This window comes from Chiloscyllium punctatum, chromosome 32 (assembly GCF_047496795.1).
Source record: "Chiloscyllium punctatum isolate Juve2018m chromosome 32, sChiPun1.3, whole genome shotgun sequence".
NCBI classification, from domain to species: Eukaryota; Metazoa; Chordata; class Chondrichthyes; order Orectolobiformes; family Hemiscylliidae; genus Chiloscyllium; species Chiloscyllium punctatum.
The window spans coordinates 42,245,257-42,272,081 of NC_092770.1; the positions used below are offsets into that span (position 1 = coordinate 42,245,257).

General features: G+C 41.8%; 1 protein-coding gene across 2 annotated transcripts in view; it reads right to left on the reverse strand.

The window, feature by feature from the left end:
- LOC140458103 (synapsin-3-like) overlaps positions 1–26,825 on the reverse strand; it is a 268,932-nt gene that overhangs the window by 22,179 nt on the left and 219,928 nt on the right. For both annotated transcript variants that reach the window (XM_072552177.1, XM_072552178.1), the window contains exons 8-11: positions 19,572–19,714; positions 17,543–17,617; positions 15,037–15,139; positions 3,748–3,894 (exon numbers count right to left, since the gene is read on the reverse strand). In XM_072552177.1, coding sequence (XP_072408278.1) covers positions 3,748–3,894; positions 15,037–15,139; positions 17,543–17,617; positions 19,572–19,714 — 468 coding nt within the window. The remainder of the gene's footprint in view (positions 1–3,747; positions 3,895–15,036; positions 15,140–17,542; positions 17,618–19,571; positions 19,715–26,825) is intronic.

The following is a 26,825-nucleotide window of genomic DNA, read 5'->3' on the forward strand; positions in this document are numbered from 1 at the left end:
TTCAGGTGGATAGAGCATCTACCTAAAGGACAGAATAAATTATAACTGTGGGGAAAAATTTTGATCATAAACCATTTATAAATGAAATTTCCTGTAATTTAGAATATAAGTGGCATATGTAAATTTTTCAGTCAGATGTTGCTTTTAGTTTTTGTTATACCATTTGTTAAAACTCTTTAATATGCAAAATCTTGCTGTGTAATTCCTTTAAATTGGCCACTGTAAATTTAAGTTTTTTAAAGTAATGGATTGTTGCAGGGATTTAGTTTTATCACTGATTTTGGGCACTGCACCGGGCTTTACAATGACATAGAATTTCATAAAGCTTTTATGGGAACCAGAAGAGAAGACTACTAGTCAGTGAGGTGGAAACTGGAGACTGTAAGGATCACAGAGTTAGCATTACCAAGGGGAAGAGGAGGCAGAGAGCAGATGAAGTGCAAATACGTTAACGCAAGGAGTATAGTGGATAAAACAGATGAACTTACGGCTTGGATTGGTCATTATTGCAATCACAGAGACTTGGTTGAAGGAAGGGCATGATTGGCAACTAAATGTTCCAAGATGTAGATGCTGCAGACAGGACAGGAGGGGAAGAAAAAGGTGGGGGAAGAGTTGCATTGCTAGTCAGGGATGATATCATGGCAGTGCTAAAGGAGGATACTATGGAGGGCTTGAGCAGTGAGGCATTATGGGTAGAGCTGAGAAATAAGAAGGGTGCAGTGACATTGTTGGGGCTGTATTACAGGTCTCCCAACAATGAGCGTGAGGTAGAAGAACAAATAGGTAAGCAGATTATGGAAACACGTAGGGGCAACAGGGTAGTGGTGATAGGAGATTTTGATTTTCCCAACATCAACTGGAATACACTAAGTATCAGAGGTCTGGATGAGGCAGAATTTGTAAGGAGCATCCAGGAAAGTTTTCTAGAGCAGTATGTCAATAGTCCAACGAGGGAAGGGCCATATTGGACCTGGAATGAGCCAGGCATGATGGTAGAAGTTGCAGAGGGGAATTTCTTTGGGAATAGTGACCACAATTCTGTACGTTTTAGAATACTCGGAGACAAAGATGAGAGTGGTCCTAAGGGAAGAGTACTGGGCCAAGGCCAATTATATCAAAATTCAGCAGGAGCTGGGTAATGTGGATTGGGAGCAGCTATTTGAAGAGAAGTCCACATTTGATATTTGGGAGGCTTTCAAAGATAGGTTGAAGATAGATAGTGCAGGATAGGCATATCCCTTTGAAAGCAAGGGATAGGAAAGGCAAGATTCGTGAACCATGGATGACAGGAGAAATTGTGTGACTAGCCAAGAGGAAAAGGGAAGCGTACATAAGGTCCAGGCAGCTAAGAACAGAATAGGCCTTGGATGAATATCGGGAGAGTAGGACCAATCTTAAATGAGAATCAAGTGGGCTAAAAGGGGCCATGAAATAGCTTTAGCAATCAGAATTAAGGAGAATCCAAGGCTTTATATTCATTTATAAGAAGCAAGAGGATAACTAGAGAAAGGGTTGGTCCACTAAAGGATAAGGAAGGAAGGTTGTGTGTCGAATCTGAGAAAATGGGTGAGATTCTCAATGATTACTTGGCACCAGTGTTCACTGAGAAGAGGGACATGATGAATGTTGAGATTAGAGATAGAAATGTGATAACTCTGGATCATGTTGACAAAAGGAGCAAAGATGCATTGGGTAGGCTAAAGCATATTAAGGTGAACAAATCCTCAGGACCGGATCGGGTCTATCCCAGATTGCTGAGGGAGGTGAGAGAGGAAATAGTTGGGGGCCCTGACAGATATCTTTTGTCGCATCCTTAAACACAGGTGAAGTGCCAGAGGACTGGAAGGTTGCTCATGTTGTCCCCCTGTACAAGAAGGGTAGTAGGGATATTCCAGGTAACTGCTACTAGTGAGCCTGACATCAGTGGTGGGAATGTTGCTGGAGAAAGTACTGAGGGATAAAATCTATTTATATTTGGAAAAGAATGGGCTTATCAGTGATAGGCAACATAGTTTTGTGCGGGGGAGATCATGCCTTACCAACGTAATAGAGTTATTTGAGGAAGTATCAAGTTGATAGATGAAGGGCTATAGATGTCATATATATGGTCTTTAGAAAGGTGTTTAATAAGGTTCCCCTTGGTAAACTAATGGAGAAGGTGAAGTCACAGGGTGTGCAGGGTGTTCTAGCTAGGTTGATAAAGAACTGACTGAGCAACAGGAGACAGACAGAAGTAGTTGAAGGGAGTTTCTCGAAATGGAGAAGGGTAACTATTGGTGTTCCACAGGGATCAGTGCTGGGGCCACTTATATTTGTGATATACATAAATGATCTACAAGAGGGCATTGGTGGTCTGATCAGTAAGTTTGCAGATGACACGAAGATTGTGGAGTAGCAGAAAGCACAGGGGACTGTCAAAGAATACAGGAGAATATAGACAGACTGGAGAGTTGAGTGGACAAGTGGCAGATGGAGTTCAATCCAGGCAAATGTGAGGTGATGCATTTTGGGAAGTCTAATTCTACAGCGAACTATACTGTAAATGGAAGAGCCTTGGGAAAAGTTGGTGAGCAGAGAGATCTGGGAGCTCAGGTCCATTGTACCCTGAAGGTGGCTGCACAGGTGGAGTAGTCAAGAACGTATATGGTATGCTTGCCTTCATTGGACGTGGTATTGAATATAAGAGCTAGTAGGTCATGTTAAAATTGTTTCAGCCGCATTTAGAATACTGTGTGCAGTTCTGGTCGCGACATTACCAAAAGGACGTGGACACACGAGGATGTTGCCAGGTATGGAAGGTGCTAGCTATGAAGAGAGGTTGAGTAGGCTAGAATTGTTTTCATTAGAAAAAGAAGTTTGAGGGGGGGACCTGATTGTGGTTTACAAAATCATGAAGGGTATGGACAGGGTGGATAGCGATAAACTTTTTCCCACGGTGAGGGATTCAATAACGAAAGGTCATGCATTCAAGGTGAGAGGTGAAAAATTTAAGGGGGATACACGCGGAAAGTACTTCACACAGAGGGTGGTAGGTGCCTGGAACATGTTGCCAGAGGTAGTAGAGGCTGGCATGGTAGATTCATTTAAGGTGCATCTGGACAGATGTATGAGTAGGTAGGGAGCAGAGGGATACAGATGCTTAGAAATTGGGCGATAGGTTTAGACAGTGGATTTGGATCAGTTCCTGGGCTGTAAGTTTTCTTTGTTCTTTTCTTTCTGGGAGAAGGCTTCTCAGTTACATGGATAGATTACAAAATTGAGGTGGTTGTTCTTAGAGAAGATTAAGATGTGATTTGGTGCGGATAGTTGAAATCATGAGTGGTATAGATAAAAAGAAACTCTTCCTATTGTAGTAGGATCAAGAACTAGAGACACCCAGTTAAAAGGAGACTGGTTAAAGAACAAGGATTTTTTTTTCTATGCAGTAAGTTGTTGGATCTGAAATGTATTGACTGCAGGCCAAGACAAATTCCATCATGACTTTTAAAAGGAAACTAGATAAACACTTGGGGGGAGAAAAAAACTTATTGGATTGTGGGTGAAGGACAGGAGATTGGACCAACTAAATTATTCTTGCAGAGAGCCAGCATGAACACAGCAGGATAAATGTGCTTCACCATCCTACAGTTCTGTCAGACTGTACCCAGCATCTTCATTAGAGCCAAACCTCAGCAAACAATCCTCACCATTACAGGAGGAAATAGGACCAGTGAAAAAAACCTGCTTGACTGTCTGCCTACTAACCTGGCTCAGTGTCATTCCAACTCTTTGCTGTGATGCTGCAGGGTTTTCGGACAGAAGTTGGTTCATTTTCTCGATGACCAGATCTGCTATTAATTGCCTGTCTTCCTCAATGTATTCTCCAATCAATGGCATAGCACTGTCCATTACCTGCAATAAAAAAAGTGAAGAAATATAGAGAAAAGTCTGTTTAATAATTATTCCATAAATAGTTGGAAGCTTAACTAAAACAGAAATTTGAATCCTAAATCCAATATACCTTTAGATTTTTTTTCTATAAGTAATCCACATCTTTAATAGTGATCATAATAGTCACTGTAAACCAAATAACAGGGCTCAGAACTCTGTTGTCTTCTAACAAAAATGGAACAGGAATTTAATGTCTGGGTCTGTGTATGAGCACCCACATTTACCTTTCTACCACTTATTAAAGGATATCATTTTACACTCAGTTTTAGCTTAAGAATAATGAGTGAGCCTACTGTTGAGCCCACCACACAGTCAAATTTTGGCAATTAATTGATTTGAGGTAGGACTTCTGTCCTTATCCAACAGGAATTCCCACTTCCAAGAGCTGCAAGTGAATCAAATAACCAGCAGATCTCTTCACTGGAAGAGGTGACCACTGCTGGGATAACAGTGAGTTTCCTAAGGAGGAACCAGGAACAAGGAAACTCCAGGGACTTGCTACAGTTAGGGAGCTGTGGTGCACAGGGTTGTGTGGGGAAGGAGGTTGGGAGACTCAGAGATCTCTCCAACAGGCTCTCTTGCAATTCCATCAATCAACCCTCTCAGAGGCTACAATGTTCATATACAGGAAATACTTAAGAGAAAGCTAGATGACACAGATTGCAATTATAGAGATATACAGTATGGAATCAGAGCATTCAGTCCAACTCATCCATGCCGACCAGATATCCTAAACTGAGTTAGTCCCATTTGCCAGCATTTGGCCCATAATCCACTAAACCATTCCTACTCATATACCCAACCACATGCCTTTTAAATGTTGTAATTGTACCAGCTTTCACCATTTCCTCTAGCAGCTCACTCCCTACTTGCACCACCCTCTGCATGAAAATGTTGCCCCTCAGGACCATTTTGAAGCTTTCCAAACTCACCTTAAGCCTATGCCCTCTAGTTTTGGACTCTCCGATCCTGGGAAAAAAACTTGAGTCTTCACCCTATCCATGTCCCTCATGATTTGATAAATCTCTATACGGTCACCCCTCTGCCTCTGATGCTCCAGGGAAAAAAGCCCTAACCAATTCAGTCTCTCCCTATAATTCAATCTTCCAATACCAGCAACATCCTTGCAAATCTTTTCTGAACCCTTTCAAGTTTAACAATATCTCTCCTGTAACGGTGAGTCCAGTGTAGTGGAAGGATGCTTGTTGAACTGGAAGCTTGTGACGAGTGGAGTGCCTCGGGGTCAGTGTTGGGCCCTTTGCTTTTTGTAACCTATATCAATTATTTGGATGAGAATGTACAATGCATGATTAGTATGTTTGCAGATGACACTAAAATAGGCGATGTTGTGGACAATAAGGAAGGTTATCAGAAATTGCAGCAGGATCTTAATCATCTGGGGAAGTGGGCTGAGAAATAGCAGATGGAGTTTCATATAATAAGTGGGGGTCTTGCATTTTAGAAAGTCAAAATAAGGCAGGAGTTTCATGGTGAATGGTAGGGCATTAAGGAATTCAGGTCCATGGTTCTCTGAAAATGGAGTCGTAGGTAGACAGGGCAACGAAGGTGGCTTTTGGCACAAGTGCCTTCATCAGTCAGGGCATGGAGTATAGAAGCTGAAGTTATGTTGCAGTTGTACAGAACGCTGGTGAGGCTGCACTTGGAGTATTGTCTTCAGTTTTGGTCACCTTGATGTTATTAAACTGGAAAGAGTTCAGAAGAAATTTACAAGGATGTTGCCTGGTCTGAGTTATAGGAAGAGGTTGAAGAAGCTAAGATATTTCTTCTTTAGAGCGTAGGAGACTGTGGGGGACCTTATAGAGGTGTATAAGATCATGAGCGGCATGGATAGGGTGAATGCACTCAGTCTTTTTCCGGGGGTTGGGGAATCGTGGACTAGAGGGCACCAGTTTAAGGTCAAAGGGTAAAGAATAGAAGGGAACATGAGGGGCAACCTTTTTACTCAGGGAATGAGCTGCTAGTGGAAATGGTTGAGGTGGGTACATTAACAACATTTAAAAAGCATTTGGACAAATACATGGATGGGAAAGGTTTAGAAGGATATAGGTCAAGTGTAGGAAAATGGGGTTAGCATGGACAGACATTTTGGTCGGCATGGACCACTTTGGACCAAAGGGCCTGTCTTTGTGTTGTGGGACTCTATGACTCTAAATGAACTGTATTCTAAAAGTGGCCACACCAATGAGCTATATAGCTGCAACATGACCTCGTAATTCTGATACTTAATGCACTGACTAATGAAGGCAAGAACACCGAATGCCTTCTTTACCACCATGTCTACCTACGACTTCACTTTCAAGGAACTATGAACCTGCACCCTAGTTCCTTCTGTTGAACAACACTCCTCAGTGCCATATCGTGAATTGCATTAGTCCTGCCTTAGTTTGCCTTACTAAAATGCAACACCTCACATTTATCTAAATTAAACTCTATCTGCCACATTTTGGCCCATTGGCCCATCTGATCAAGGTCCTGTTGTACTCTGAGATAACCTTTTTCCCTGTCCACTATACAACCAAATTTGGTGTTATCTGCAAACTTACTAACCATACCTCCATAGGTATATCCAAATAATTTATATAAATGATGAAAAGCAGTGAACCCAGCACTGATCATTAACTATTTGTATCATCCATATATGGATCATCTCACAGACTGGTATAAGTCAATTGATGGATGGTGCAACCAGGTATGTCTAGATCTGAGACATCTAAATCTTTCCCGAAAGAGAGACATACACACACAATATTCCATTGATAGAAGAACTCAATCAAGTTTGCAGGAGACAAATTCTCGTCTACTCTGGACACCAAACATGGATACTGGTCAGTAGCCAAGGTAATCTGTTACCTTCAGAGCACCATTTGGAAGATATTGTTCCAGAGATTACCAGTTAGTTTATTGGTCAGCCAGGATGTGTTCCAGCAACATACGGACAGAATTACGAAAATGGACACATACACATCGCTGATGATATTGCAATATTAAGCAAAAGCAAAGAAGTGTATGATTGGAACTTACACTCACTGATACGAATATCTCAGCAAGAAGAGCTCATTGTCAACAACAACAAGTGCCAGGTTAATGCAAGGTCAGATCATTTATTGGCTTTGTATAAATTGTGCTGACCCATGTTAAGTTGAACACGCAAGACAACTGTTGACCCCACAACACAAAAATCACCTCCAAAAATGCCTTGAATTCTTCAACTTCTTGGCACAATACTTTATTTGAAAAGTTTAGAATGTATCATCATTCAGAGAACTCCTATGTATTTATGGAAGTAGGGCCATTGACATATGTTTGAATCTCTCAAACAAGCACTGTCTGCAGTAAACTGTATCCTACAGCACAACCTAAGGAAGAAGACAATCTTGGGAATTGATATTTTGTAGAAAGGGCATGTGTTATGCACAATAGTACACCAATTGGATTTGATCCAAAGGTCTATTATGAGGCCAATCCAATTATTCCAACAGAGTGTAAAGCACTTGCTTTAATATTCAGTATCACAAGGTTCCATAAGTATGTTGTGTTTCGAAAACAATTCCCTGTGAAAGTGATCACAAACCACTGAAATTAATTTGCAGCCTTGTACTGACAAGTGTACCACCTAGACAACAGTGACTGCTGTTATAAGCACAGGGTTATGACTTTGACACCTGTGAGAAAATTAGTACCAAAATGGTCATGTCAGCCTCACTGAGCAGACTGCCAAACACAAACAAGAATGCAGACACCCCACTGGATCTACATCAAAGGACAAGACGTGCTCAAAACTGAACGGCACTGTACGTTTTGGTCAGTGTAAACGTGACCAGCCTTCAATTGGAAACAGCTCACCGGCTGCAGCTGAAGGCATTGTGGGGGATTATCATTGAAGGTCAGCATGGTTGAACCCTGTTATGGCACTGTGGTAATGTCCCTACCCTTGGACTGGGAGGTCCAGGTTCAAGTCCTACAGGCGTAACATCACTGAACAGGTTGATTAGAACAATAGATTAAAAATTTGTGGGTAGCATGGCCAAGCAGTCCAAGGTGTTGGATTAAGGCTCGGGTTTGAATTTCACTGCTACCTCATGATCTGGGCGCTTGTCATGCTGAACCTTTATGTAGGCAATTCCTTTTAAGTAACACACACAAAATGTCATCTGTTTGGGCCTTCTTGTGGTGCAGTGGTACTGTCCCTATAACTGGACCGAGAGACTCAGGTTGAAGTCCCTCCTGCTCCAGAGGTATATAATAACATCTCTGAACAGATTCATTTTTTAAAAATCTGTACCATTATTACAACAATCATAACGTGGTCTGACACACCCAGATGCAGTTGGCCTTTGAGATGAGCTCAAGTTTCGAAGAGGTATTATCTTCAAAGGAAAACAATTTCTTCACCAGGGCATTTTGTTGTAACTACACAGAGGGCATGTGGGCATAACATAAACAGGATAACAAGCATGTGATATGGTCTACTGGCCAGGGACCAATAGTGATTTTGAAAAGTTGGCCAGGATACGTTAAGGAATGCCAGATTCAACAGCTGTAGCAACAATCACCTGTATAAGATATCAATAGTGCCAGTGCCCAAAATTGCCACTGATCTCTGCTGTGAATGGAGACAAACTTCATTGTAATCACTGATCACAAATTGTTCCTCCAAATTTCTAATGATCAGACATCAGGTAATGTACCTTGCAAATGTGTCCAAGGCAGGCACAGGGAATGCAGCACTGAGCCTGTTTAGCACATTCAAAGACATCATTTCTGACAATAGGCAACAGTATAGAATCATAGAAACTCTACAGTGTGGAAACAGGCCCTTCGGCCCAACAAGTCCACACTGACCCACTGAAGAGTATTCCACCCACCCCATTCCCCTATTACTCTACATTTACCCTTAGAGCAGAGAAAAAGTGAGGACTGCAGATGCTGGAGAGTCAGAGTCGAAAAGTGAGGCACTGGAATAATAGCAGGTGAGGCAGCATCCAAGGAGCAGGGGAATCGATGTTTTGGGCATAAACCCTTCCTGATGAAGGGCATATGCCAAATACATCGACTCTCCTGCTCCTCAGATGCTGCCTGACCAGCTGTGCTTTTCCAGCAACACACTTTTCGACTCTACAGTATAGGGCAGGCCTTTCAGGGAGGTCTTTCCAAATAAGGTGTGAACCAAGAGACATTCTCATCTTATTCTCTCACATCACATGGTCTCACTGAACAAATAGTTTGGCCTATTAAATATCTCACCATGAAACATAGGACAACGAAACAAGACATTTGTATTGCTGTGTTACACATTCGAGTTACACCTCTGGATACACCTTATTCCATCTAAGATGATGTTTGGAAGGCAAGTGAGAGTAATCTTGCCAAGCCACCACCTTACCAAGTTCTCAGAGATGTACATTTCAACAAATAAAGGAGGATAAAGGTAGTGCATGACCAGCATGCAGCTCCAGAATTACCTCAGCTACAAATAGGACAAAAGGCCTGAATCACATGCCCCGACAGCAGGAACATGGTCACCCCGCAGAGGTTTTCAAAATGTGAAACCAGGTCTTAATCATTTACAGCACCTAATAAAGTCCCGTTGAGGAAGGACAGAAGTGAGATTAGGGAATTGTGCACAAAAAACACATCCAAACAACGACAGAGTCTTAGAACACCAGACAATAATCAACACACTGACAACATGTCTGCAGGCCAAGAACAGCCAAAGGCAAAATCCACATTTCCAAGTATGTTACACATAACAAGATCTGGAACAGTCATCAAATTGTTGAAACGATGTCAGGACTCTTTAAAAAGAAATCTAAATGATCGCCATCCACTACCACCCTCCTTCACCTTGGTGAGCTCATTCTCAGTTTGAAAAAAGAATAAAGAACAAAGAAAATTTACAGCCCATGAACAGGCCCTTTGGCCCTCCATGCCTGAGCTGATCCAAATCCACTGTCTAAACCTTTTGCCCAATTCCTAAGCATCTGTACCCCTCTGCTCCTTACCTAGTCATGCATCTGTCCAGATGCACCTAAAATGAAACGACCATGCCTGCCTCTACTACCTCTGCTGGCACCTACCACCCTCTGTGTAAAATACTTTCCGCGTGTATCCCCCTTAAACTTTTCACATCTCACCTTGAATGCGTGACCTCTCGTTATTGAATCCCTCACCCTGGGAAAAAGCTTATCTCTATCCACCCTGTCCATACCCTTCATGATGTTTTGAGACCCCAATCAGGTCCCCTCTCCAGCTCCTTTTTCAATTGAAAACAATCCTAACCTACTCAACCTCTCTTCATAGCAAACACCTTCCATACCAGGCAGCATCCTCGTAAACCTTCTCTGCACCCTCTCCAAAGCGTCCACATCCTTTTGGTAATGTTGCGACCAGAACTGCACACAGTATTCCAAATGCAGCTGAACCAAAGTCTTGGATAATTTTAAAATGACCTGCCATCTCTTATATTCAATACCCTGTTCGATGAAGGCATGCATACCATATGCCTTCTTGACCACTCTATCCACCTGTCCATTCATCTTCAGGGTACAATGGACCTGAACTCCCAGATCTCGCTGCTCACCAACTTTTCCCAAGGCTCTTCCATTTACAGTATAGTTCGCTGTGGAATTAGACTTCCCAAAATGCATCACCTCACATTTACCTGGATTGAACTCCATCTGCCACTTCTCTGTCCAACTCTCCAGTCTATCTATATTCTCCTGTTTTCTTTGACAGTGCCCTATGCTTTCTGCTACTCCACCAATCTTTGTGTTGTCTACAAACTTACTGATCAGACCAACAGTGCCCTCTTCCAGATCATTTATGTATATCACAAACAACAGTGGCCCCAACACTGATCCCTGTGGAACACCACTGGTCACCGTTCTCCATTTTGAGAAACTCCCTTCAACTACTACTCTCAGTTTCCTGTTGCTCAACCAGTTCTTTATCCATCTAACTAAAACACCCTGCACACCACATGACTTCTCTTTCTCAATTAGTTTACCATGGGGAACCTTATCAAATGCCTTACACCTAAAGTCCATGTATATCTATCAACTTGGTCACTTCCTCAAAGAACTCTATTAAGTTAGTAAGGCACAATCTCCCCTGCACAAAACCATGTTACCTATCTCTGATAAGCCCATTCTTTTCCAGATATAAATAGAGTTTATCCCTCAGTACTTTCTCCAGCAAAAATCCCACCACTGACAGCAGGCTCACTGGTCTGTAGTTACCTGGAATATCCCTACTACCCTTCTTGTACAAGGGGACAACACGAGCAACCTTCCAGTCCTCTGGCACTTCACCTGTGTTTAAGGATGCTAAAAGATATCTGTCAGGGTCCCAGCTATTTCCTCTCTCGCCTCCCAGCAACTGGGATAGATCCCAACTGGTCCTGGGGATTTATCCACCTTAATATCCTTTAGCTTACCCTACGCATCTTCCCTCTTTATGTCAATGTGATCCACAGTAAACAAACTTCTATCTCTAATCTCAACATTCATCATGTCCCTCTCCTCAGTGAACACTGATGCAAAGTAATCATTGAGAATCTCACCCATTTTCTCAGGTTCAAAACACAACCTTCCTTCCTTATCCTTTAGTGGACCAATCCTTTCTCTAGTTACCCTCTTGCTTCTTATATACAAATAAAAAGCCATGGATTCTCCTTAATTCTGCTTGCCAAAGTTATGTCATGACCTCTTTTAGCCTGTTTGATACCTTGTTTAAGATTGGTCGTACTCTCCCGATACTCATCCAAGGTCCATTCTGTTTTTAGCTGCCTGAACCTTATGTATGCCTCCTTTTTCCTCTTGGTCCGTTGCACAATTTCTCTTGTCATTCACAGTTCGCAAATCTTGCCTTTCCTATCCCTTGTTTTCAAAACTTCTCCTTTAATTCATCGGACGTTCCCTGAGTCAAAGATATGGCTATGGGTATCCACATAGGTCCCTGCTTTGCCTGTCTCATTGTGGGGGTATGTGAAACATGCTTTGTTACAGTCTGACTTGCCCCCATCATCCACAACTCTCTCTTTATTACATCAACAATGTCATTGGTGCTGCTTCCAGATCTTGTCCCGAATTGGAAAAATTAATCAGCTTTGTTGTCAATTTCCATCCTTCTCTCAGCTTCACCCGAGCCATCTTTGCCTCTTCCCTCCCCTTCCTGACCTCACTGTTTCTGATTCTAGAGAAAGGCTGTCCACCAATATCTACTGCAAACACACTGACTCCATAGTTACCTTGGTTATTCTTCCTCACAACCTATTTTCTACAAAGATTCCATTCCATTCTCCAACTCTGTCACATCTGAATTTGCAGGTGGTGATGCTCCTATATATCTGCCACCCTTGTCCGAGATGGATAGACCCAGAACACAACCTAGGTAGTGTTCCCAGGTTTTGTAGATACTGTTGAGAGGAGTCTTGGTCATCCCATTTCATTCCTTTCTTTAGGCTTTGAGCAGTTTGATACAACTGAATGGCTTACCAGGGCAGTGTGGGTATTGCCATGGGTCTGGAGTCACAGATGGCCAGAGCAAGAGAGGATGGCAGATTTCCTTTGCCAATGAATTAGTTTATATGGTGAACAACAATGGTTACATAGCTGTCATTAGACTTGTTTTAATTACATTTTATTTAATGCAAATTTCACCACCTTCCACAAGACGATTCAACCTGTTGTACCCATAGCCTGCCTTTAGGCTCCGGATTATTACTCCAGTGATATTACCCTTTTGCCACTGCTTCCCCTTTCTGCTGCATCACATTTGTGGAGGGTGGACAGCCACAAAAAAGAAAGCTATTTAACTGGTTGACTTCTAAAACTCAATATCCTGGACTTAAACTTAGCAGCCCAATCCATTTGGAGAGTGTAGCCTTCTCTGTGTATCTTTATGTTCACTAGCATCAAGATTACAGCATTGACTCCCACCTCCCACTTCTGATATTTCAATGGCTGTGGGTGGCAAACCAACAGAGAGACGGTCAGTAGACCCCCATATCTTTCTATCCATTTGTAAAACATGTGTCCAGCCACATGCACTTCAAAAACATTTCACAGGCATATTATTGCAGTAGCACCACAATCATTGCTAATAATTAACATAAGAGCTCAATTATTAGGCCACAAGTACAAGAAGTCAAAATAAATGGCACACCTACAGAAGAAATGCCAAACCTTTATTGTGTCTGTTTCCAGCAGACCTCATTTTGAGGCTGTTACTATTAAAACAAATGTTTCTTACACACAGAAATACAAAAGTAAGTTACCTTTGAACCAGATTGTTGTATTATATATTATATAATGGGAAATCTGAACATACAAGTCTTTTTCTTAGTTCTTCCCCTGCTTCAAACAACCACTGGAGGCAATTTTGGGAAACAATTGTGATTGTTACAATTGTCCCCAGCTGAGCTCAGCTGCCACATAATATTCCCAACAATGTGAATAGAAGAACTGAGGTGCAAGGGTAAGAGGTTCATCATTTGAGTTGTTTGCTAACCCGACCATGAGAGGGCAGAAGAGCACTACTGTTTCCAGTGGAGTCCGACTGTGATCACCATTGATTTGTTGTCCTCATATTCTGTCCAGCAGGTTTACACCATCCTATCAGCAGATGTTGGTTTAATCTGGCACCCGACTTACTGGTGAAGAACATCACAGCCAAAATCAATTCTGTCCTCATTTGACATCCATATGGATGTAAGGAGCTAACTACATTCAACATTTTTATGCAGGAATGAAAGCAAGCATGAGATATAAGCTGCCAGTGCTAAGATGCTAATGTGGTTACAGGGAAATATGATGTAGTGTAAATATCTGAAGCAAAGCTAGGTAGTCAGGATGAATGCAAATATAATATTCAAGCATATTAAAGTACTTACAAAAAGCAATCAATGAAGAAAGGATGTAATACAGTTTAAGGACTGCTGGACCTGCAGTCCTTAATGAGTCCTGCAGAAGGGCAAAAGCTACAGAATAAAATAATCTTACACACATTCTTAATATACAAGGTCAAACCATCAGTCAGCACTTTTCTCGACACTCAATTAAGCCTATGGTTGATAATTTACTGCATTATGTGGTAAGAAAGTAGAATGAAGAGAGAGAGCGTGAGGGAACAGGAGAATTACTCTAAGGGAAGATTTCAATAGAAACTAGAAAACTCAATTGCTTTAAAACAGAGTTATGTATTATTCAACAATTTTAAACTCCAGTATGCCACAGAAGCCACAAGAGGTAGCGTTCACTTTGGATTGGGGTTTCCAGATACTCAGTGGGGTGCTCGACGGTTTTAGCTCACAGGCTGTTACAGTGTAAGAAATCAACTGGTTCCCATGTTGGGTGGGAGTCGGTGATTCAGAGCATCCCAGAATATATTTTCATATGCCTCTGGACTCCAACAATAAAAAATGTTTCCTGTAATGCTTTGTGCATAGCTTCCAGTCACCCTTTTAATGACGGCTGCTTAACCAGCTCACCAACCGATCCAAACAGGCAGAGCCAGCAACAAATTTCCAGCTAAGATCCTGGGGAGGTCACAGAACCCACAGAAGTATTCCTGGAATAAGACTTCTGCCTGTTTGAAGCAATGATTGTTTTGTTCAGCCTCTTTTTTGGCAGGGGGGAGAATGGGGGTTAGGATAGCACAGCACACTAATCTTTCAGTGGACTTAATTAAAATTGGACTCTAAAGCAACACAAAATCAAATGGAAAGCATGAATCACTCCACAATTGGAATAGTAAAATCACAATTAAATAAAATCAGAAATAGGTTATGAATGGTTATGAACTGTTATATTCTATTAATAAACAATGTATCATCGCCTGTGGTTTATGAGAAATAAACCATTTGTACTGTACCTACTATAACTTATAATTGTATCCACATGCAGTCAAACTTAAAATGGCTATTGCTTTTTGGTAAATGCTCCTTTGGTTCAATTAGCTGCATATGAAATAATTAATCTCCAACTAGATGAACCCACACAAGATGAAAAACTCTCATATTAAAGTCAATATTCACAATGTAAAAAGTGCATCATAAATTGGCACAAGGACCATTCGACTAACCTCAATGATATAATCTTTCCCATCTTTCCCATGTACAGCTTTTACTGCACAGATGTCCAGGCCACCAAACATCTCCGAACAGGCATCCACCCACATTCGATAGCTGCGAGAGAGTTTCCATTTCAATATCAGTCGAGAGAGATCCAGAGTTTGTGCCTTAATGCATCATGCAGTGCCCCAGGTGTGATGTAACATCTCAGCAATGTAACACTTAGAGGAAACTGAAACTAGTCAAATATGTTCCTCATACAGGAAATGTTGGTACACTTTCTGGCCTGTTGTTGTTCCTTCAAACTAACAGTTTGGGACCAGGCATTTTGTGTTGCACCTCCCTGCTGTTTTAAAATGGATGATGAACTGTGGGTGATAGTCTTGAGATACCAGCACAGGAAGACAAAAGTTATAATGCCTCTATGCATGTTACTATACAACACTCCTATTTTCACATTCAGATAGGAATACAGGAACATTTCAAGTCAAAAATCAAAGGATTGATTTTCCACAAATCCCTTAAGTGTTAATGAGCCTCCATGATCACTAAACTGCTGTTAAACAGAAATGGTGGTTCAACTTGCATTTGGTGTAAGATGCAAATATGGTGAAGGAGCTGAAGCTTGTACTAGATAACAACTGCACAGGGGCTTTTAAGGGATTGACTGGCACTTAAACTGCCTGCTCCCATTAAGGAGACTCTATGTATTTTAGTAGCTAGCATATGATCTAATGTCTTCTCTCAACAGGGATCAGCGGATTGTGAGCAAACTCTCGTTGTAACAGATGATTTCATGAACTACTTATCATGTTTTGCCCTTACATTTGCTGCTAAAGATTTGAACAGGTTTTTCAAAACACATTGGAGAGAATTTCTGGGATACTTTAAAGCATCACTAACATTCAATCCATGCCTATCCCAGAGATTCTTTGACTATTTCACCTAAAACAAGGAAATGCAATGCTAACTGTACCTTGTTGGGAACTTTACAGGAATAACTAGGACAAAGGGGTTTTTGCCCAAAACATTGATTTTTCTGCTCCTTGGATGCTGCCTGACCTGCTGTGCTTTTCCAGCACCACTCTAACCTTGACTCTGATCTCCAGCATCTGCAGTACCCGTTTCTGTCTAAAGGAATTCTTTGACCAATAGCATCCTGTTAGCAATAGCCCTTGCTTTGGAGGAGGAGATGAGGGCAGAAAACCAGAAATCAATCCTGTTGTGGTCCTCTTACACCAGAAATTGTAAGAACCTGGGTGCTCTCAAACACTGAGCCATTCTGAAACATGGCACGGAATTTTACTCAGCCTTCTCCCACATTTCATGTGAGTGGGTAAGTGGAAGCCACACATAATCCTCCAGTAAATTACTTTCTAATCCAGTTTAAATACCAAACCTGCACTTTTCTACTATAGAATCCAGGCAAATTAAAATTCTGGTCATTATCATCAAGAAACAAAATGCACACTTAGAGCAGACAGGTGTGCTTTATGATTAGTTTTATCATTTAGTGTCTGATTTTTCCCCATCACCAAACTAACCCTCCAAATGATTTAATGTCCTGTCAAGAGTCAGCTGGATTAATTTGACAGTCTCCTTGGGCCTAAATAAAGCTGTCAGCGTCTGTATCATTTCTATCTCTAAGAGACTGTTTCCAGGCATTAGGCTGTGCTTCCACATTAATTCCCATCAAATCTGCCAAAAGTATTACACAACTGATCTCTTGACTTTATGTTATAGTTGCAGTGTTCCAAGTGGGAGCAGGAGGGAGGACTCACCTTAGGGAACTATGGTGGTACCGGGGACTTGTACAAAATATTTACACTGTTACTAAAGGCAATAGCATCATTGTAAGTTGTAGATTTACTTTTCATTCACATTGAGTTTAAATGCCAGGTTAGAGATTTCCAACATAAAGATGAAAGGTCATCAACCCAAAACATTAACTTTGTTTTTCTTCTCTACATGAAGCGCCTGGGTATTTTTAGTAATTGCCAGTCTTGTAAAAGAATGTATCGTTAGAGATCAGGAGGCTCCCAAAGAAAATTGGTTGCGAGAGCAATTTTTATTCTTTTTCAGAATGAGAGCAACATTTTCCAGTTGTCTGTTTCTTTGTGTAGCCTTCCCCATCTACATTATGATTCTTTGATTAGTAAGTAATTCTAATTGTGCTTGGTTAGTGTAGTTTTCTATAGGGCTATGCTGTTAAAATGCCTCATAATTGTGAAGATTTGCAGGGTAAAAAAGCAGGGGATAGAACGAGAAAATACAACACCATTGGAAGAACCTTTCCTGGCTAACCCTGGGATTTGATAATTATTGATACACTCTCAAAATAAGGGACAACTTTTGTCCCAGTGAAGAGACCAGTTAGCCCAGTGAGGATATGTGAAATAAATGATGGAGATTTCACTATTTAAACTTTCCATTCCAGCACTTCCTTAACTTCACTGCTGAATCTGCTGCTGGAAAGCCATGTCCCCTGATCTTGGTTTGTGTGGTCTAAATGCTTACCGTTCCGTCATGGCCACTTGTTCCAGCATGGCAGAGCCAGTATTTGCTTTCCAGTTCCCTGAAATTGAAGTCCTCCTGAAAGACAGAAGAGCAAAGTATTGCAGAATAGGATTTTACAAGTCAGAAACCACTTTACAGAAGCAGAAGGAAAACAGCTCCAGATATTTGGTTAAATAACAGATGTACTTCCCTTAGTTGTCTACACAAACATTTGCGGGTAGTACAGTGGCAGGAACTGCTCATGGTGAGTCACTGGGAACAAACAGCAGCCAGCCGGGAGTGAGGAGTTGCACATGTGCAGCTCCCCAGAGGGTGAGGTGCCCTAAGAGTTCTGCAGAAGACGCAGATCATTAATTTGTTGAGGTGAAGCACAGAAAAAGGCTGATGGACAGATGCATAGAAAGATTCGGTGTATAACGGATCTTACAATTCTGGTGGAGGAAACCATTAGTCAAACTAATCAATTTAACTGAATGGCATTCCCCCCACCACCATGAAGAAATCAGTTCTTGTAACATTTACTTTAAAATGAATCAGAACCAACACCAATTAGATATAAATGAAAAGAAATGACACTTCAAATCAAAAAGATAACTTTCATTTTAAATAGTTGTTAAAACAAAATACATCTTACACAACCATTCACGTCACTCCCCACACAAATGTGGTGCTACATTGTTGTGCAATTTCACAAGATCCTGTTCTTTATTCAAGCAAGGTAGGTCTGGAGTCCTTTCCAAGAAGAATTTTCCCTTTTGAGTTATCACAGGTACAAACTATCATCAGCAACTATAGCACCAAAATTACCACATAATTGAATTCTTTCTGCCTAAAAGGGTAGAATAAGAGCAGAAAATGGAAGAAATACCCAGGAGCTCTGATAGCATCCACAGGGAATGAAACAGAGCTAACATTTCGGGTCAATAAAGCCTGTTTGTCTCTCCACAGATGATGCCAGAACCTGCTGAGCATATTCAGCATTTTGTTTTTACATCAGATCTCCTATGACCACATTTCTTTTGCTTTTGTACTTAAAGAGTGGTACATGTTGTCTGATTTGTGGTTGATTAGCTAGACAGTGTGTTTTGCTTTTAAATTCCTACTGAAAACTCTGAATAGTGACTGGAACAATGCATGAATATTTCATTTCCAGGCAGGATTTCCTGCATCAAAATTGATACAAGTTGTGACTGGTGCAGAGGCTCAAAGCAGGTGCACACTGTAATTCAAAAGTGCCCAGAGTTAATGACAATCTCAGACATGGACAGATTTTCCTGATACAGAGGACCCTGTTTCTAAACATTCCCACAATTCTGTGACATTTTGAGAACTTCCTGAAAACAACAATTTTTAAACAGTTGACCAGGTGGATACCTGAATTATTTGCATTTGAGATGCCTTTGGTTTTCTACTGAGGTATGTAAACTTTGCAGAGAGAATTTAGCCATAATGGATTAAAGGAATTATAACCCTGAAAATCTAGGTATGTATGAAATTAATTTCTTTCACCTTTGCTCTCTGGTGTCAGAAACATTCAGATTCGCACACCCATTCTCTATTCAACAAATCTTTTCTTTTTGGCACTGGATGGGTATCTGCTGAACTTCCCTGTAAGAAGGTTGGATTTAAATTCTGTTTTGCTACTTGTAACTGGTAAAGTTTAACCAAAATAAAATAACTGAAATGAGGTTAAGATCATTTTGGCTGTTTTGAAACTTTACAATATCTTTCTCTAAAAAATTGGGTGACGATAGGGCAGGTAATAGACATGAGGGCTGTCTTTGTGACAAATGGATGAGTGCAGCTCTAATAACACTCAAGAAGCTTGATACCATCCAAGACATAACTATCTGCTTGGCACCACATCCACAACCATCCACTCCCTCCACCACTAAAGCTCAGTAGCAACAGTCTGTACTATCGACACACAAATTTAACAGTATTAAACATCCATACATCAAAACACTAATACAATTATGAAATTCACTATGGTGGATGATGGTTACAGAAACAAAATGCTAATATTTACATGTAAGCTTTATAATTATTTCCGATCTTCTGAATTCTGATGTCATACTTGGAGTCAATGTAAGGTTCAGTGGTTGCATAAGTTTTTGCAAGGGCCACAACGCTGGCGATGTCCTGAAAATCATAATGATTTTCAACTTTTACCTGTAAGAGACAAGCCGAGGCCAGTGAGAGAAAGAGTAAGAAGTCAAAAGAGTTAGAAGCATTATTATCAAACCATCCAAAACATCTGAAAAGCACTTTCGTTAAGAATACAACCAATAGGTGTGCATCCATTCCCCATTCCCCTGATCCACTGAGTTCTGTCACATCCTCACTGACTCAATTTAATTTTCTCCAAATGACAATGTCTGAAATGGTGAATGAAAGTAAACGGCAGAGTTTAGGACAAGGAACACACAGACTCCAGTGTCATGTTTCTCTCAGTATCTTGATCAATATCACCCCCAGAGATTATCATCATTGTTAGTGAGGAAGAAATTGCTGCGCTCCTCTATAACATCATCTTCCTTCTCTTTAACTTTTCTCTGCTTCCCTGTACTGTGATTGATCCGTTGGAAGAGGCAGCTCAAACTAAAAATGAATGAGTGTTACACCCTTAGGATAAAGACAGAAAAGTGTGATAACGTCTGGTTATGCGCTGCTTCAGTGTTGCCATGGTAATTATTTTAGTTTACGCCCACAGAACTGCTGCTGGCACTATCCTTTCATCTTGCTACCTTCCAAAGCTACACTAGAATGCTTCATTCTTAGCACTCTGTCCTGGTCATCTCACTCTCAGTTCTCTACTGGAATGTCCTAACAGGTGCCTGCTTTAACGAACAACTTTCAACTTTGACAATACTGAATGAAGGCGAACACTTGAGAAGTGTCTCCGAGGTGGCAGCACACAACTGATGCAATTGATCAACTGGTGTCACATTGTTCAATGGGAGAGATGGCTTCCAAGATTTTTCATGCAAATAATTCTTGTCGGTACTGATGGAAGTACACATATGGTGCAATTTCCCCTTCCTGAGGAGGCGGGAATAATGGTGAATGTGATGAGCTAATAAGGCAAGAGTCCAAAAATCAGTTTCTCTGTTGTCAAGACAAACTTTCACAATTAGTTTCTCCCTCCTTAGATGATGTTCTTCTCAGTGGATGGCAAGAAGCCGATTTGCATTTGATTAATTACACAACTCACTGGAAGAAATTTCCCATTCTCAATTAATTTCTGGGATACGGGAATGCTTCAGAAACTTGGCTGTGTAAACCAAACTGTCAACTTTACTCTTGAGCCTCAAGTTCATGTGTTCATTTGTTGTCACTGATTTAAGAGCTATTAGGACTTGAAAGGATTCATTGATATCATGATGTAAGATCCAGACATAAAGGGCTATTCCTGGAAGAGTTGTTAGAAATCTTTGCTTGTTACCACTGCTTTGCGAAAATGACTCAGTTAGTGTAATGTGAACTTTTAGCTGACGTCTGAAGATTTCATTGAGTTGTACAACATAAGATGGTGGCAGTGACAGATGTCTCAAGTAATGTGCTAGCAGTTGTGATAGGTAAAGAAATCTTCAGATTGTTAAGACCATCGCTGTTTTTTCTTTATTTTTCTCATTTTTGGTTTGGCCCTGTGAACTGAAGTTGAGAATCAAACCCTGAACAGCAGTTTGTTTTAAAAATAAAGACACAACAAACAAATGGGTAATGCATATGGGTGTTGGCCTGGAAAGGTTGTTGCAAGTTAATTATTGTTCTAAGAACAGTGCAGATGCTAACCGAATGGTAGCTGGTTGGATGTTGCACTGGTCATTCGAGTAGAGGCCAGTGCTGGCCAGCTAACCATAGAAAATGTTGAAAAAGGAAAAGGAATCCCAGATAGAATTGGTTTTGACTTTCTTTTTGGGCAGACGGCCAGGTAGATGTCATATACATGGACTTTAGTAAGGCATTTGATAAGGTTCCCCAAGGTAAACTAATGGAGAAAGTGATGTCACAGGGTGTGCAGGGTGTTCTAGCTAGGTGAATAAAGAACTGCTAGAGCAACAGGGGACAGAGAGTAGTTGAGGAGAGTTTCTCAAAATGGAGAAAGGTGACCAGTGGCTGGGGCCACTGTTGTTTGTGATATACATAAATGATCTGCAAGAGAGCATTGGTGGCCTGATCAGTAAGTTTGTAGAGGACACGAAGATTGTGGAGTAGCAGAAAGCATAGGGGACTGTCAAAGGATACAGGAGAATATATATGGACTGGAGAGTTGGACGGAGAAGTGCAGACAGAGTTCAATCCGGGCAAATGTGAGCTGACGGAATTTGGGAAGTCTAATTCTAGAGCAAACTACACTGTAAACAGAAGAGCCTTGGGTAAAGTTGATGGGCAGAGAGATCTGGGAGTTCAGGTCCATTGTACCCTGAAGGTGGCTGCACAGGTGGATAGAGTAGTCAAGAAGGTATATGGTATGCTTGCCTTCATTGGACAGGGTATTGACTATAAGAACTGGCAGGTCATGTTAAAACTGTACAAGACTTTGGTTCGGCCGCATTTAGAATACTGTGTACAGTTCTGATCACCGCATTACCAAAAAGATGTGGACGCTTTGGAGAGAGTGCAGAGAAGGTTTACGAGGATGCTGCCTGGTATGGAAGGTGTTTGCTATGAAGAGAGGTTGAGTAGGTTAAGATTGTTTTCAATCGAAAAAGGAGATGGAGAGGGGTCTAAAAAATCATGAAGGGTGGATAATCGAGATAAACTTTTTCCTAGGGTGAAGGATTCAATAATGAGAGGTCACACGTTCAAGGTGAGAGGAGAAAAGTTTTAGGGGGATACACATGGAAAGTACTTTACACAAAGGGTGGTAGATGCCTGGAACACGTTGCCAGCAGAGGTGGAGGCGGCAGGCAAGGTAGATTCATTTAAGGCACATCTGGACAGATGTATGAGTAGTGGGAGCAGAGGGATACAGATGTTTAGGAATTGAGCAATAGGTTTAGACAGTGGATTTAGATCAGCATAGGCTTCGAGGGCCAAAGGGCCTGTTCCTGGGCTGTAAATTTTCTCTGTCCTACACGGGAGCTGCTGGACTGGAAAGCAATGTTTGAGTTTTCCTCTCTATAGTTTTATATTCAGTTAAAGAATTGTTGAATGTTCTGAGAAAAAAAACCCAGTTTATATGAAGTTATTGAATACTTTATGGAGTCTTCTGGAAGCAGTTTGCATTGACTAGTGACTTTGGAATTGAAGCAAGATAAAAGTATCCTTTGTGCCGATAATAAAACACATTACTCGAAGATTCCATAAGGCCCTGGTACTGTAAGATACATAGCAATCTCTTGTTAGTCATCAGGCACAATTTAAAAATGAGTTCACATTATAGCTTCCAATGCATCTCTTCATAACATTGGCAACAAGGAAATACCTTCAACAACTCTACTTAGCTCCTCCCATGAATGGTCTTTTGTATTTTGATGGGTAAGGGCTCTTATGGTGCAGTAGTGTCCCTACCTCTGACCCTGGAAGCTTGGGTTCAGGTCGCACTTGCTCCAGAAACATGCCATAACAAGGTTGATTAAAAATATCTATATCCTGATGGGGAGGCCTACCTTACACTGTCAGTTAACCCTTTTGTTTGAAATGTCTTTACCAAACCCTCTGAATGGTTCTTAGCTTCACTTTTGCTGTAACTTCTACAATTACAGTAGATGCCTCCAATGGAGATTAAATCAGGATGTATCCTTGGACCACTGCTCCATCTGGAGAATAGCTACACACCCTTCAGCTTCACAGGTGACACTTTAACGGATGGGGCAGGCAGCAGTTTTTCTCTTGGAACAGCACTTCAGTGCAGAATGCAAGCAGGCCATCTGTGACCAAAATAATCACTATCACAAAGAATGCAAAAAAGTAGCATGAGACAGTAGAGAACAGTGAAGTCATTGTGAGGGGGCTATAAAGCACAGTGGTGCATCAAAGTCTGACATGACGCATGTGGCTAGAACACTGCAGTTTAGTGAAGAGCAAGACAATGTGTGAAAGGAAGAGAGTGATGGCGATGCACTCAGTAAGGTGGGGGTGAACTCTATACAGTAAGGGGATACCACCACAGTCTGTTTGGGTGTTGGGGCTATTTAGAATCAGGGTATTGGCCACAGTCCAATTGGCCACAGTTAGTCCAATGCAAGTCAGCGATTGTACCACAGTCAGTCCTGTGAGTCAAGCAAATCCCAGTCTGGTCCTTGTTAATTAGTCAGTTAGTCAGAATCATCTTGAAAATTCTGTCTGAGGGATATGCCAGGCTCACCATCACGGTGGCAATTGAAGATCATTCAGTGGATCTAGTGGGACAGGGAAAGAGTCTGAATTATCCTGAAGTCATGATCACTCTTGGCCTAGCCTGGGAAAGTTGCAACGTTGATTTTCCTGCTCCTCGGATGCTGCCTGAACCGCTGTGCTTTTCCAGCACCACTCTAATCCAGAATCTGGTTTCCAGCATCTGCAGTCATTGTTTTTACCCCAAAGTTGCAAGGCCAGCAAAGGCACAGAACCTCAATGGTCAGGGCTCTAAAATGGAGACACTGATGCTCACGTAAAGGAGATCGAAAGAAGTGAGATGAGGGTGTTGCAGGTGATGGAGGATGAACAGTCACCATGGTAGCAGGGATCACAAAACAAAGACATAAAGAGTAGGGAGAGGGTATCAAGTGTCACAATAGCAAAGACTGCAACAAATGCAAATTCTAAAGCTTACCATATTGATCTGAAAACTAACCATACCATAAGGTATCGATATCGAGAAAGCAGCATCCAAAGTGATTGAGTTATTGGGAAAGGAACGGAGTGCAGAGTTGGAACATGAAGCCACCTAAAGGCTACTCCAGTAATCAGGAGTTCAGGGATTAATCAATATTAAATACCTACCTTTCAATTCCCACTCAATCATCATGTCAATGTTCCTCATACCTCATCCATCCTAGCAATTCTGGTATAATGCTGGACATACAGACCTTGTAAGCTGTTAGTATCAAAAAGGGTGGCACTGGGAAAGTGCAGCAAGTTAGGCAGCATCCGAGGAGTAGGAGAATTGACATCTGATGAAGGGCTTATGCCCGAAACGTCAATTCTCCTATTCCTCGGATGCTGTCTAACCTGCTGCACTTTTCCAGTGTCACATTTTACGACTTTGATCTCCAGCATCTGCAGTCCTCACTTTCTCCTAGCCCTTCTAAGTAGTTAGCCTGGCCACAGTTATTACACAGTTCATCCGTTTCCAAAACTCTCAACTCAGAAACCCTGAGTTTGAAACTGAATTTGACTTATTGTTAATGGGGTCAGTCAGCCGAAATACCTGCTGTCTCATCTGTTCTGGTTGTCCTTGGAGAGGGATGAGGTGATGTCCACAGGCATGCTCAAATCCATGCAGGATGTCACTGATTCTCTCTTCACCAAAGCACAAAAGTACCTTTCTTTACTCTTTGACCCAGAGAATTACGCAGGGAGGGTATTAGGAATCTTAGCCATTCCTAGTTTCTTGAAGATTTAGGGTGGAACTTTACATCCACATCGCTATGAGAGTGCCATATTATGAACCAGCAGTCTTCATCAACAGAAAAGATTATTTGAATTGTTTGTGACTGCAACAGCTGGATAATGCAAAGCTGTGCTAGAATTCCAGGGATCTGAACACAACTCTTGCATCCTGGACCTCTCACATGCGCCAACTTCTAGCAAAGCCCTGTTCAAGCATGGTTGCTAGGTGACAAGGAATATCCCCATCACACCCGACAGACATCATTCCGAAGAAATCCTCAACTGCTGCAGAAGAGATATAATATACTGTCTGCACTTTGACTGCAGCCTTTGTAGAACATACCATGGTTCTCCTGAAGATATGTTTCAGTGCCCAGACCAGTCAGCTGATGGTACGCAGTATACTCTAGACAGGGTGCCACACAAACATCTGGAATTAAAAGGTGGCTGCATGGCAACTATGCAACCAATGTCAATTGTCATGTAGATCCATATATTGTCTATGAAGTTCTGAGGATAGGCAGGGAGAACCCTTTCCCCATAGCAGAGAGGTCAATAAACAGGAGGCACAGCTTTAAAGTAAGGAGCAGGAGAATTAGAGGGGATTTAAGGAAGAAATTTTTCATCCAGAGAGTTGAGAGTATCTGGAACTCACCGCCTAAAAGAGTAGTGGGGTGGTAACCCTCAGGACATTTAAGAACTGTTTGGATGACCACTTCAAATGTTATAGCATTCAAGGCAATGGGCCAAGTGCTGGAAAATGGTATTGGAATAGATTGAATGTTTAGTGACTGGCGTGGATATTATGAGCTGAAAGGACTCTTTCAATTCTGTAAAAGCCCTTGACTCTGTGACCCTGCATCATGGTGGTGTGCTGCACCCAACACGTCCTCAGTTGCCAAAAGCAGGGGGTCAGGGGGGAGGAGATGCAGGCGTGAGAGCAAGCCTCCTCAGGAAGATGACGGGGTGTGCCCATTTCAGGAATCGCTCATTGACCTAGTGATTTGGCCTGCACCTTCCTGCTGAATGTGACAAACTCCAACATTTGGGAACCCAAAGAGAAACCTCTGAGAGAGTGACCGTGCCAGGCAATGACCATCTCCAATAAGAAACAATCTAACCATGGTCCCTCGACATTCAATGGTAGTACCACCAGTGAATCCCCCACTATCAACATCCTCGGGGTTACCATTGACCAGAAACTCAACTGGACTCACCACATAAAAACAGTGGCTACAAGTCAGAAGCTAAGAATACTATGGTGAGTAATTCACCTTGACTCCCCAAAGACTGTCCACCGTTTACAAGGCACAAGTCAGGAGTGTGATGCGTGACTTTCCACTTGCCTGGATGGGTGCAGCACCAACAACACTGAACAAGCTTGACACCATCCAGGACAAAGCAATCCGCTTGACTGGCACTGCATCCACAAACATCCACTCCCTTCACTGGGAGGGACGCTCAGTAACAGCAGTGTGTACTATCTACAAGATCCATGAATACACTAAAGCTCATGAGGCAGCACCTTCCAAACCCACGACCACTTCTATCTACAAGGACAAGGGCAGTGGACCCATGGGAACATCTCCAATCCACTCACCATCCTTACTTGGAAACATATTGCTGTTCCTTCACTGTCACTGGGTCAAAATCCATGAACTCTCTCGCTAAGGGTGGGTGAGTCAACCAACAGTAGATGGACTGCAGTGGTTCCCCTAGGCAGCTCACCACCAGCTTCTCAAGG